At 42.8% G+C, this 14,134-nt stretch overlaps 1 protein-coding gene across 3 annotated transcripts in view; it reads right to left on the reverse strand.

Moving 5' to 3' along the window:
• Positions 1–7,011: 7,011 nt before the first annotated feature.
• Positions 7,012–14,134, reverse strand: part of WDHD1 (WD repeat and HMG-box DNA binding protein 1) — a 32,819-nt gene continuing 25,696 nt past the window's right edge. For all 3 annotated transcript variants that reach the window (XM_040558659.1, XM_040558660.1, XM_040558662.1), the window contains 7 exons: positions 13,041–13,171; positions 11,564–11,620; positions 10,684–10,727; positions 10,371–10,526; positions 9,905–10,062; positions 8,597–8,732; positions 7,012–8,030 (listed from right to left, as the gene is read on the reverse strand). In XM_040558659.1, the coding sequence (XP_040414593.1) occupies positions 7,830–8,030; positions 8,597–8,732; positions 9,905–10,062; positions 10,371–10,526; positions 10,684–10,727; positions 11,564–11,620; positions 13,041–13,171 (883 nt within the window). In that variant the 3' untranslated portion in view covers positions 7,012–7,829. The remainder of the gene's footprint in view (positions 8,031–8,596; positions 8,733–9,904; positions 10,063–10,370; positions 10,527–10,683; positions 10,728–11,563; positions 11,621–13,040; positions 13,172–14,134) is intronic.

Genomic DNA, 14,134 nt, shown 5'->3' on the forward strand with positions numbered 1-14,134 from the left:
CCGAATTCTCCATGTGAGCTGTGTTGACTTCCCTGCCAGAAAAGTACCAGAAGCAGTCTGCAAATTCGGCACGGTGACAATGCTCCTGGCTGGAGTCAGACCAAGCATGCACGGTGCAAAGGGTGGGAGCCATTTCTTAAGAACTACGAGCTGCCGAGACATAATGGGACGTATGGAAAGGGGGTTAGCGAAGGGTATCTAGGGAGTGGTACTCCCTGGGTTGTGCTTCACTGATTCACTTAGAAAACCGGCAGATAAGGTATCTACAGTCGGTCGAACTTTATAATGGTCTAAATTTAGCAAGCGTGGGAGTCGGCAGTAATTTTTCCCCCGCGTGCAGGAAGAGAGGGGCAGTCACCCCTTTATTGCTGGCGTGAGCACCCCGTGGACCTGCAGACAACCAGTTTTTGGGGGTGGGTGCGAGCAGAGGTCGCACATGCAGGAGCCGAGGGCAGCAGGTTTGCTAACAGCATTTGCAAGCACAGAGTTTTCTGTTCTAGGTAATTTAGATATGGGTCAGGATGTGTTACAGCTCCATTTTGAGCCAGCCACGTCTTCCACCTCTGAAATACATGCCTACATCAGCTGGGTGAGCAGCAGCACCAATGCTTGTTATTTTTAAGTATCTTGTGCTACGATTTTTTTAACAGTCCCCTATTAATTACACCCCATGCTTTCATACAGCCTTCCCAAATAAATTTTTCTTTGCTATATCTGAATACATCCAGAATGAGCGAAGCACAGGCTATGAAACAGATGAGAGGTCCCCACCATTTCTGTGGCATGGTGAGCACAGCGGGGAGGGACGGCGCTCCTCAGCCTGAGAAGAGCTCCTGAAAAGAAACTTCTCCGTGCCAGGCCGGCTAAGGCTGAAGAGACCCTGGGCGGTCTGCTGCGGGTCAAATGAAGCCATCTAAAAGGTATTTTAAGGGCAATTTCTGCACTGACAGCTGTTAAAAGGCTGGGATAAATCACGCACCAAAGACGCCTACTTTTCCTCTGTTGCCCATAAAGTGGGAGTGTTTGGGACCAGGTTCAGAGATTAAGAAATGACAAATTCCACCTTCTCAAACCATCCGCAGCGGTTTGTGTTGACCCAGCGTATCATTAGCAGCTCAGGCAGGAGAAGAGCAATGCAAATCAATACTGCTATTAACAGCAAGCCCGAGCACAATCCTCAAACAACGGCGACGCATCTACACGCATCCACAGAGCGCTGTGGCCTGCTGACATCCGTCCTGGGCCCTGTAAGCACAGCCTGGGGTTTATCGGCCGCTGGAATCACAGTGCGTCAGCTTAAGCAGTGAATCACAAGCAATTTAATTCGGTTACCCGGAATAACAAGCAAAATTGATTACAGGCTCCTAAAATACTAACCTCTCTTACAGAGGGATTGGCTCCTCTGTGGGGACAGAAGATCCCTGAGATCTGAGAGGATTTCCACAGAGGGAGTTTCTCCATTTTAACTGGTCTGGTCAGGTCTCAAGGTTTAGAGCTGAAAATGGAGTGAAAAAAGCAGTTTTGCCCTGTCCCGGCTTTCTTTGCACACTTTTGGGCACAGAGCGTCCCACAGCCAGAGGCTCCTCCATCCTTTGCTCCCCAAAACCCACAGAGGAGACGGGCTGTGGCCACAGAAGGCAGGTTTGAGTTAAAACGTAATTAACCTGTAATTAACAGCTCTGGGATGCACCCCATTTCTTGCTCCAATGACCCGGTTGGGAGTTGAGTGACACCCTGGTGATCTCTGGGTCCCTCCACCCCACTTCTGACCCAAGGACGGGTTTCGATTCCTGAGCAAAGTGGGACAGCAGCCGTGGCCCCGCACCTCTCCGCTCAATTGCTCCTTGGCATTATATCCCCGAGATCAATAACGCGATTTGCAGCCTGGGCTGTTCCCTGGCAACATGCGGCTTGAAATTATTCACCCAAATTTCCTGGCCATTCACATCCGATTGAGTCCAGCATCAAGGGGCTCTTTCACAGACCAGGTAGATATTAGCGTCTGACCTGCCTGTAAGTAAATAAATTAGCGTGGCATTTCTACAGCAGCGCTCGGGGAGGCCCCTGGCCTTTCTCTAGGCCTCTCTCAGCGCCGTCTTCTCCTTCAGCTGGCCAGCAAGGCCCACGAAGCTGAGCTGCTCCACCACAGGCACTGTAATGCCCACCAGAGAGAAGCTGAGGTGAATTTCAAAGATAGAAAGTGCCTGAGAGGGAAAGCTTGCCCAAGCACAGGCCGTCCTGTGCCCAGGCATCCAGGCTGGTTGAGTTTTCTTGACTTTCCCACCCCAAAACCAGGGCTGGAGCGCTACGTCCATGAAGTGACTTGGGTCAGGTTTGTGAAGGAAATTGTCGTATGAGTCTGAGAGCATTGCTCATTGCTGCCACAGCAAAGGGGGAAGGAGAAGTAACCAACAGGTACTGGGTTTCTCATGAGGGATCTACTGATGGTTTCGACTGGTTTCTAATGGGTTTCTGAGCCAGAGACAGACGAGCCAGGGGAAGTTTGCTGTAGGTGGGTGAAATCCTTGTTGATGGGTGAAGCAGGAGCCCCGGGGGGTTCTGGCTCCCAATGCCAGCAGGACAAACCCGAGGACACATCAGGACACCAGCAGTGACCACAGACACGGGAGCTCCATGCATCTCAGGGAGCAAAGAGGAGATGTTTCTCCTCCCTGATGGACATGAGTACCTCAGGTAGAATCGCACTGCCCAAAAATATTTGCTAGCACACTCCAGCATCAAGTGCTAGAGAGAAACTTGTCCTAAATTGTGCTGCAAGTGGGCCTTGTAATCCAAACCACCACATGCACAGGATAAAAAGGTAAAACCCCTTGTAGAAAAGCCAGCGATGAGTTTTAGAGCACTGACTTGAAATCAGCCGCTGCTTTGTGCCTTGTCCCGTGCACAGCTGGCACCCTCAGCAGTGGCTGCTTGGTGCTGCAATTTAAACAAAGTAAAAGGAAGAGGTATATTTAATAGATATATTTGCTGAAAACTCTCCAAATCCGAAACAACACAGATTTGTGATTTAGCAGACACGGGAATAGCAGGGACAATTTTTATTTTTTTGGTCAGGATTTTGGCATTATAGGCCATGAAAAAAAAAAAGGAGTAGAGCATGCACACCTCAATTTCTGCTCTCCTGCTGGAGCCCGGCTGCAGCACCAAAGCAAGTGGCTCTGTAAGGCCATCCTCCTCCAGGCTGAGCTCCTGCTGGCACACAGAGGCCGATTTTGTCGGGGTTTTGTCGTGCGGCACTCAGGCGGCGTGGCTGGGTGGTGGTGTGCAGTTGTTTTCCTTTGTAGCGGAATTATATTATGGAGCAAGTGCTTGCAAAGCCAAAGAAAATATTCTCTAGGAGGTGAGCACACATTTTATTTATTGCTAGTACAAATGTTCTTTCTCTGAATAAATGTCTAGCTTCCTGCGAGTCTGGCACTCCCTCTGAAGTCAAACAGGATCACAGTACTCCAGCACGCCAAGTAGTCCATTTATAGATCTTTTTCTAAGATAAAGGGCTTGACATGCTCTCTCAGCTACAGAACAAGGGAGGTGGATGCTTGCTGCTTTGAGTTATATCCCCCCGAAAGGCTAACAGACTCTACGTGTTGTTTTGGGTCTTCTTTGCTGGTTTTTAGTAGTCGCATCTTTCCAGCCAGGAGCAGCCCTGGGTTAGACGTGGAACGAGGGCAGCTTGTTGCATGATTTGGCTCCACCGAAACCCAACTGCGACCCTACAAGGCCCCAAACACAAGCTGCGATGGCAGGTTTTGGTATCGGACGAGCAGAGAGGTAGCCGGGCAATATTCACTGATGTTCTCTTCCGCAGCCTCCATCACCTGCTATCCAATTTCATCTGCTATTTTTGGACGATTTTGTTTTCCTCTAGAAAAAGTGCATGGGAAAGGGATTTTATTTAAGGTCACATTATGCAATGAAATGGAAGAACGCAACAGACACAGAAGCAGGGAGCGAGGAAGAGAAGATGCTTTGCGCTCCTGGGGTTTGGAAAGGAGCTGCAGTAGCTGGGCAGGGGAGCTGGGCTGAGATGCAGCAGCTCTTCCCATCACACCACGGCCTCAGGGGGGTCAGCAGATGGTGACCCACTGGGAAAGGACCCACAGCAAAGGTTCGTTGTTTCTGTGGTACAACCCTGCCTCGGGGCCAGGCACACAAATGTACTGGCTTTCCGAGCAAAAGGAGGAACAAATAGCAGCAGGCAGGTGCCTTGCCGTAATTCCCAGGCTGTTTTTTTTTTCTAAATAACCTGTTTGTTAATTGGAAAGAACAAATTCAGGACCAACAGGCATTTCTGAAGATTCCAGTGCAATTGCATTAAACATCTTCGGGGAGCATCTTTGAAGAAAAGCAGCTAGTCGAGATTTAACAGCTTTCCATTAAAATCCATCCCACGTTTTCTGGGGGGGGTTTAGGCTCCTGCTCAGGTGGAAGCAGAACGATGATGAAGTCTGATGAAGTCGTAGTACCTCGGTGCTGTGAGGATGAGCGTGCCCTGCTCCATTTGGCACGGTGCAGCCACGTGGAAGTCTCCAGGTGACGGGGGTCTATTTGCAGCCCTGCCCGCAGCTGGGTAATGGAGCAGACCGCATCTGCGAGGGAAGAGAGGCAACAGCAGCCACACTGGGACATGGAGGCAGATGGGGGCTGCTGTTGGTTGTTAATTTTATTGCTGTGGACAGCAGCAACTGCTTAGTAATTAAACGTCACTGCTACAAAAGCTGCTCAGCTTGGCGTCTCTCCACCATTTTGCTGTTTTGCAGAGTGGAAAAAGGGACTGTAAGAAGGGCAGCTGTCTTCATCCCAAAGAAAAAAAAATCATTTTATATTATTCTTTCAAGCAAGTGCCAATAGCCCCCAGCTATCTTTCACAGCATCAGAAATCCAGCAGACAGAGGACAGGGCTCCCAAGCCCCATTCTCCAACAGAGCCCAGAGCCCGGACCTGCAGCAGTGCCGAATTTAACTGGGGCTACACGGGGCTGCTCTGAGCAGAGGAGGTAACAGTGGTGACACGGAGAAGCCCTATTTCTCTCCAGCAAGAGGCACAAAGTGACCAGAGTTAAGCACAGCTGTGACAGTCACAGCTCTAAGGGATGAGGTCGGTGGTCCCTTCTTCCACGCTACGCTGAGCCACCACCCCCAGGCACCCAGCTCTGAGTGGGGTAGGCACCCCCAGAGGGAAAATTCCAGCTCAGATGTGGGAAGCAGTTTTGCTGACTCTAAGCAGCTGCGTGGACAGCAGCGAGACCCAGACTATGACCCCCAGGCCGTGGACATTAGGTCTGATGAAACCCGCAAACATTATACAGCAAAAAATTCAGCCAGGAGAAAAGCAAACAGGAACTGAGGACTTGCAACTGGAGCCTGACATCCTCCCAGTTATTGCCATGAATTCATCCACTAAATCCAGGAGTCTCCCTTAAAACAGAACTTTGATGTGTTTGTTCAGAAGAGCGACGTGATTGCAAATACCCAGCTCTCTGAAACCATCCAGAAAACTCTTCTGGGAGTTAACTTTGGACGTTCCCTCCCTCCTACAGGAGTCTAAAAGGACTTGAGATGCTTTATGGGTCCAGTTGAACCTACCTGCTCCTGTTGTAGAGCGGGAGCTGTACGGGGTTTGTGTGTGTAGTTTGAATGTGGGGAGTGGTGGACAGACATGGTCCCAGTATCTGGATCTACAGAATGGTTTCATTCTGTTTCTCTTTCACTGGCAGCATCAGCACCTCCCTCCCTTCCCCAAAACAATGCTGCTGCATCAGAAGTCAGTCAGCATCCTGCTTCAGGATAAGTGAGGTCAAAATATTTCACTTACAGGATATATGCCCAGAAAATCCCAAAGTTATCAGTCTAAATATTCTGCTTTCCAAAAAGGGACATTGATTTAAGAAGTTATTGAAGTTATTTTTTTTTTAATCCTAATTTGGGACAATCCAGTATATTTATTAGCCAGTTCATCTCTTTTCTTACCTACCTGATTTTTTCAGTTTACCTCCTGATCCTGCAGTACAACTGACTTCAACGTCCTGAGGCTAAGATATAAACACCTTGCTCAACTACTTTATGTAGCCTTTATACGGGAGGCGAGGAGTTACTCAGCTTATTCACTCCAGAAGGGGACTTAATTTCTTCTTGTATTTCAGGCTGTTTAAGAGGACACCTGGCAGGTAGCTCAGCTTGAATGCTAAGAGAAGAACGGCCATCCATTCACACCCATCCCATCTCCCAGGACCATGATGATGACGCTTGAAGTCGTCATCACAACAACCTAGTCTAGCAGAAAGAAAATATTACACAGCTCACCAAGCCCACAGTGATTTTTTTATCAGGATGTTTTCCTTATCAGTGCAATTCCTTTTGTCTTCAATAAAACCAAATGCAGAAATATGCTTTGCTGCCTAAAAACTTAATTCAGGACAGTCACTGATACTATCATTTCTTTCCAGTGATCGTAGACAACTGTTACAATGTGCTACAACTCTCCTCAATTTTCTGCAGCGTCAATAATCCCCCTCTGTACATTAACTATTACTCTCAGTCTACTCTCAGCATTAAACAGTAACATGTAGAACAATTATAAGAACAGCAGATGAAAAAGGAATTAAATTTACAGTCTTTAGATTTTTCTCTATATGTATTTATCACCCTGGTTGATGTCATGACCCCTATTTTCTACATACAGTGACAACAGGAGCAGTTTTTTCCAAAGTGACCTATAACAGCTGCTAAAAGAGTATAGCAGAACACCTCTGATGTTTACAAAAATCTCACCAGATCTTCAATCTATATATTTCAACGTTAAAAATGTGTTCTAAATGGAGGGTCATTTCCCTTTTCAGTAATAAAATGATGAGAAATAAAAAATGAAAAAAGGATGAAAGGGTTTGCAAAACCAGAAAAAAAAAATGGAGCTCTTCAGTCTAAGTTGTTATGCTAAGGAGTTATTTTACCTTATCACAAAAAAGGAAAGGGTTTTAAAATTTGAATTTGATTCAAATATATTTATTAGACTTACTGTCTCCTCTTCAGAGAGGGGTAAATATAACTGCCTTATGATTAGTGAGTAGAAGTCTGTTTAATTACAAAAATTGCCAAGGAAAGAAACACATTTTATTTTAAAAACAAACATTACATAAAATAATGCACACATTTTCAAGTTCTGAGAACTTTCTGGACCTCCTGAAGCACAGATTGGGAAAGCACGTTTGCACAGTCTGGAATGGTTTGTTTTTGCACGCCTGACGCTCCTAATTCACCTTTGTTCGTACCTGTCCTGGTTTTCTGTCCCAGCCCATGTCAGACTGCTCAACAACAGTGCCACAGATGTTGAAGCTGCAGGTGACCAGCAGGAAGATGTTAAGCTGCCATCTTCCCCTCACTGTCATTTCTCTGAGTGCCTTTCTCTTACAAGAGTTTGCAGCAGGCAGGTACAGAAGCCACCACTTTGCTTCTCCATAACCAAAATACAGCTTTTGTACATGGCATGTGACCCCAAAATGACTAAACTGGATTTAGCATCAAATATTACGAGCATCAAGACACGTGGCTACACAAAACTGCAGAACTGTGCTTCAAGGTAACAGGTCCATTAGGATTAGTTCTGCTGTCCATCTTTACACTAGCAACTTGCAAAGACCTGGAGAGTGGATCCAACGTTTCCCTAAATACTTGATAATAAAATACTTTCTAAAAATATGTGGAGCAAGGCACTCTCTTTTTGCTACTGCTCTTTGAGCACAGTGGCAAATTTCTGAAAACAGTAGATAGCTCTGCATTGAGAATGCGGATGCTGAGAAAGTACCACATTATTTAGCTTTGCTTGAATGCAAAAGCTGATAATCTGACATTTGTAGGTTGACCTGAAGTTTTTGGTTTTTTTGATAAATTCCAGTCCTCTGATTTTTGCTCCTGGTTCTTTTTCGCCTCATCTTCAGCAGCTGTGGGACGCTTTCGTTTTTTGTCTTCTGTTAAATCATTAACTGCTCTTCCTTTTGCTTTCTCAGTCCACACCTTTGAAGAAAGTACATCATTAAATAGAAAACTACATAGCAAGCCACACAATTCACTGATTTATTTAACACATTTTCTTTCTTTGATTATAAGGAGGTACTGGAATAATTCTTGTTAATAACTAACAGAGATTGCCAATCAAGTTGAGAACAATTTCCTCACTTTCTTTTTTCTGTAACTGCATTTCCCTTAAAAATTGTAATTCCTTTGAACCTGTATATAAAATTGAAGATCTCAATGGTCTTTCTGGACAAATAAGAAAGCCAAAAGGATTTAGAACCAAGCCCTAATTTTGTAATTTCTTCATTGATTATGTTTCTCACATGCCCCACTTTGGAAAAGCAGCTTTCTGCTTTTACTTATTATTCAAATGTCAATATGCTTTATATTTTTGCACAAACACATTTTATATCACGGTCCAATTCAAAACTTAAGTCCCTGAAGATGAAGAACAGTGGAATTTAAAGAAAAAAAGCCCTACCTGGAAATAACCAAGGAATGTGGTGGTGGTGGTGAAAGAAAACAAATAAATTAAAAAAAAAAACAATTAGAGAATGCTTTCTTACCATTCTTTCTTCTGATGACAGAACTCTAAATCGACTCATGCCTTCTTTTATAACTTCTGCTTCATTCAGGCCAGGATTATCTGTTAAAATGCTTGCTCTGTTCTCTTCTAGCCACATCTGGAATCCTGTCTTTGGTCTGAAACAAGCACAGAAAAAATCTCAGTTTATGAAGTTTAGAGGAAAACCATATGCCCCAAAATAACATTTCTGAACAACACCTGAGAGGGTTTTTTGTTCTTGAAAGAAAAGTCATATACAGTCAGCAGTTTGCTTTCCCCTACTGCAGTATTCTTGCAGAATAGACTGACAAGGCAAGACTAAGTCAAGCACTTTTATTAAATCCATGATATATATGGAGATTAACATTTCAGTTTTAGAATGACAAAGCATAATGATTCTCTTCCTTCCTGACAAGGTCTCATCAACCTAAAAATAGAGCACACATTAGCACGTTTCAGCTAATCCTTTTCACAATTCTCCTTACCACTTGTTTTAGAAACTTATCTGTTAAGGTTAATGAAAAGAATACTAGCCCAAATGAATAATAATTACCTTCATCTTCCTCAGTTAAATTAAGTCTAAATGGAAAGTCATTATAATAATGCAAGTTTCATGAGGACTCGGACCATGGAAAATGTCTGCTTCAGAGGAATAACATATATTACAGTCTTAGCAAGGAAGATATATACTGCTTAAGTGCTACGAGTCTTCTGCTTTTTTTCTTTTAAAAGTAAATAAGTAAATAAATACAACAAAAAACACACCCAAACCAAAATTAAGCTTTAATACTTTAACATAACACACTTAGCTTTTAGACCTCTTCAGAGGTTTGCTAGACACGTTTAAGGATTTCCTATACTTGGAACTGGTATAGCAGCATGGTTTCATTTATTCTTCAAAGGTCATTATCAGCTGTGTAAGTATTACCAAGGCAAAAATAGTTGCTTATAGCCCCAAAATTAAATTATGCATTTCCTGTTTATTATTCACCAACACTCTATGTATTTGTCTCAGGCTGACACAAAACTTCCACTTTGAATAACACTGCCATGCATACCTGGAAAGACTTAATAAACAGAAAGTTCCTCCTGTGTTCTTTCACTGTGGTTGTAATACGATTAGTATCAAACTGCCACAATACAAATACCAGTTTGCTAAAACTCCTGAAGTAAATTCACAAATGTGACAACTCGTGAGCTTACACTTTAATCTTGATCTTAAGCCACTTCGGCCAGTCAAGAAATAGTTTTTGGACTTGCTATTCGATCAAAATTGGAATATGGCATCAAGTGGCAAGTGCTCACTCGCCTTTTGTTTTCAGTGTTGTCCTGTGCAGTGACTTTGACTTCTGGGGACTCCCTTCCTGATTTTTCTTGTCTTTCTTCCACAGTTTTTTCTTGTCTTTCTTCCACTGCTTTTTCACTAGAGTTCGGTGTACGAGTCTGGAAGAAGGATGCTGCTGAAGCCTACAGAAATTGAGTTTAAAAAAAAAAAAAAAGAAGGTAAGACTGTCATTCAGTACAATAGATGTTTAGTTAACCCTACTTAAAATAAAAGCAAAAAAAAACAGCACAGAATGCGATTTCTACAACTGAAGCAATTTTTTTTTCTTGCTGTTTTGTGTTTGTGTAGGTTTCTGCAGTATGCTTAAAAGAACCCTGCCATCTAAGACGCTTTACTCAATCGGCAGGGTTTCATACTTGATAAAAGCTTGTAAAATTCATTTTACTGTTCTTTGGTCACTGAAACAACATGAAAAGACTAGAAACATTACCTGCTTGGATTTTGGTTTGGGAATCAGAGGCTTTATGACTGGAGGGTTCTGCTTGTTTACAGCTCGACTGCTAGACGAAGTTTTCTTTGAGTATTTGCTCATATTGTCTAGAACACTCGCTGATGGGACCAGCGGGTCCTTTTTGTTAGATGACACCTAACAAAACAGATAAACAAACATTTTACTTATTTTCTGTCACAGTGCGCTCCTATGTCCCTCCAAGATTTCTCTTGTAGTTGTATTGTAACTTTACGTATAATAATCTGCTGTGACTTTCAGAGCACCGCAGTCAAACCAGCTCCAAAATTTTTACCTTAAAGGGATTCACTCGTCCTTGGCTGCTTGATGCAATTACAGCTTTTGAATAGAAAAGAAAAAAAAGAATGTAAAATGTGTTTGTAGACAACCCCCCATGTCACAATACACACATTTTAGACGAGTAGATGAAACAACCTTAGCCTCGTTTCCAAAGAACAAGGCTAATTCCCGTTTTTTGTATTTCAGCGTCTGTTAGTTCAAAAATCGAAGAGGATGACTAGGTCAGAGGCATCAACTATTCCACACCAAAGGAAAGAAGTTCTTGAACCACTTCAAAGTGGTTAGATGAAGAGATAGACATTTTATTAACCCCAAAAAGGTTATACGACACATCCTCAGCTACTGTTAGTCATCAGAAAAGCCATGCGGGACCAACAACTACAAATCCACAGGAACACCGATTACTTCCTCCATTCCCAAATCCATTTCCATTCCTATTGTTTTTGCTGGAGGGACGGCAAGAGGGTATTTTGCCTTGCCTGCTAAAGCAGACCCGCAGTTCCATGGTAGGGTTTTTAACCCTGCCTTGTAAGTGCAGCTAATGAACGTATCTGTGATTAGTAAAACAAACTGATTGATCACTGTTCTATTTTTCCCCTGTCCCAAAGAATGCCAGGCAGATAACCGATTCAGCACTTGACACAAGTCAGGTAATCAGCAGGTAATGATGTTAAAGAACATCATTAGGTAAAGATGACATCAACAGGAATAAGAAACCTCTTAAAAACACAAAAGCAATAATCAATACAAGTTACTGCTTGACAGCATTGTTACACACTGAATTTTAGTAGCAACGGTTGAACAGAAGATAAAAACAGGGGCAGATGTTGTGAAGTACAAAGTTCTTATCCTAGAATAAACACAGATTTACTCACCAGGCTTTGCAGTAGTCACCTCGGCTGAAGTGACTCCTTTGGAGAAAGGATTTGGCCCTTTGGAACAAAGAAAAAGGTACATATGTAAGTGCAATAAAATGTAATAGCATAACTTGTTAAAAACCAAAACCCTAAACCTAAACACAAGCAAATCATAGTAAACCAATTCATATCTTAAAGCATGAGTTTTCATTTTCAAATTGTACACAGGCTTTTACAAAAACATCCGTCTTTTTTAACCTGGGTGTAACTTAGAGTTGTATACTTGTTCCTTAAACCTAATTTTTAAATTAACAAAACCAAGTTTTTCCTGAAAGAGAGAAGCATGTTTTTTAAATAAATGTCTAACAATAAGAAATATCAAACTATAAAATGTGTAAGTGCTGTAAAATATAAATGTAGCAATACAGAAAGCAATAGTTCTGTTTTATAGGTAAAGCTATCTTTCCATCTTTCTCTTTCCCCCCCTTCCTTTGGAGGGAAGAAGATAACACACCTTACAAACCAAGTAAGATGAGAATAATCACTAAACTCGTTTTGCTTTTCTCCTCCACACCACCACTTAAAAGCCCAAACATGAAATTTTTCAGTGTATGGAAACATACAAAAGGATGGGAAAGATGAAGAGGTGAAGGGAGACAAAGCAAAGGGAAAAAAAAAAACAACAGCCTGCCTATGGTAATGACAGAAACATCAAAACAGTGCAGAGTGCTTGACAACTCTCCTGCAAGAGGTAGAAGCCTAGCTGCTGAAGAGGGGAGTGCTCAGTGAACGACTTGTCTGCCAATTCATCTTCTGCAAGATTTGAACTGAAACCAAATAACAGCTTCGCAACGTGACCCAGTCCATTAGAAATGGTATCGGCAACAAAAAACCTCCCCATGGATCCCTTTAAACAGTTAAGTACAATGCTAAAACAAGGCGTGACAGAGCAGAAGACACACACTACACTTGTAATTGTGCTGTGACGACAGGTACGTGCTGGGCTATGGATCAGGTAGACACCACTATGCATCTCCCACAGGGAGTGCAGGGAACACGACGCTGGCAGGCAGGCGTTTCTGTGCCACCCTGTTATGCCTGCTGCATGTTTTTTCATACATCAAAGCCAAGACAGCTCAGCAAATACCAGACCTGTTTTAACAAGGTAGCAGAAAACCTAGTCCATGCTACAGTTGCAGATTTTCAAAACTGGGTGAAAGAAATCCTATTATTTTCTACTCAAGTAAAGGGCTTCCAAGTCAAATCTCCTACACCTCCCCTGTAGGGCCCTTTGCCATGTGGTATGTCTGTCTTTCTTAAATTTCATGTCAAAAAATCAAAAACATACAGGAAACTCCACTGTTTGCTTAATGCTCTATCCTGCTGAGTTACCCAAACTAAAATTATCAGGGAATTTCCAGAATCCCTTATCACAAGTCTGTGAAAGGCCCATCTAGATAACTTCCAGCCTATTCAAAGAACGTATTTTTCTTACTCTGTTTATGCACTTCTGGCGTTTCTTCTGATTCCTCATATTCATCAGTTTCCTCAGCATCTTCCATTTCTTCGTCCTGCTGAACGTTTCTGACTGGCAGATGACTCCGCTCTGTGCCAGAGTTGCTGTAACTAAATGGATGGAATTCATCAGAAAGGAAGTGGTGCTTTGAACTTCACCGCGTTCAGATAGAAAACTGGAACAAAAGAAGGCTAACTTACTAAATTAAGAAAAAAGAACAATAATGTTTGGCATTTACTTGCATTGTACCACAGATTACACCGTGATGATTACTAAATATAAAATAAAGTTTCATTAACCACTTCAGTTCACCCCGAAATACCACACACAGCCACTTAAAGTGGTACTCAGGGAGTTTAAAGATAGACCGCATGTGACCGCAAAACTACCTGAAACTCCCACCCAGCTAGAAGTGCAAGGACCATCCTTTAGACAGCTCCGCGCACAAGAGCAAACATTCCAACAGAGGCAGCAAGCTTTTGCCACCTTGTTCGGAGTGCACAACAACAACGGTAAGAACACTTTGCCACAAATGTAAATGCAAACAGCAGACATCTTCCAGCTCCATTGAAATCTGCATACCTCCGCTATCACGAGCAATACCAGGCTACTTTTCTGCATAAACAAATACACAGGTGATAACATGGATACATATTTCCAGTCTGAAGTTTAAGCAGCAAGCTTCAATGCTTAATCTCATTATTCTCTAAATTCCCCAGTTATAGCACGTACATCTTTTGCATTTCCCCCATTCTTTGCTGATTGCTAAAATGTGTGCACCCGAAAACAAAAGGTTCATTCCTCTCGACTAGAATGTCAGTATTAGATTCATCTGGCACTAAGCACAACATAGCGTTTGCAGTGTACTTCAGCCCTCAGAGTGGAAGTTGCAATCCCATGTCTACAACTGCAGCCATTCACGATCCAGAAGAACAGGGTAGACCATTTTAAAAGGATTTTTTCTTTGTGAAACAGCACATTTAAAACTAAGGGAAAGGCTACAGATAAGTCGCTCAACTTATCACTTCCTCTTGCCTTTAAAAAGTTACAAACTTCATACATAAAATTGCTAT

This window comes from Cygnus olor, chromosome 5 (assembly GCF_009769625.2).
Source record: "Cygnus olor isolate bCygOlo1 chromosome 5, bCygOlo1.pri.v2, whole genome shotgun sequence".
NCBI classification, from domain to species: domain Eukaryota; kingdom Metazoa; phylum Chordata; class Aves; order Anseriformes; family Anatidae; genus Cygnus; species Cygnus olor.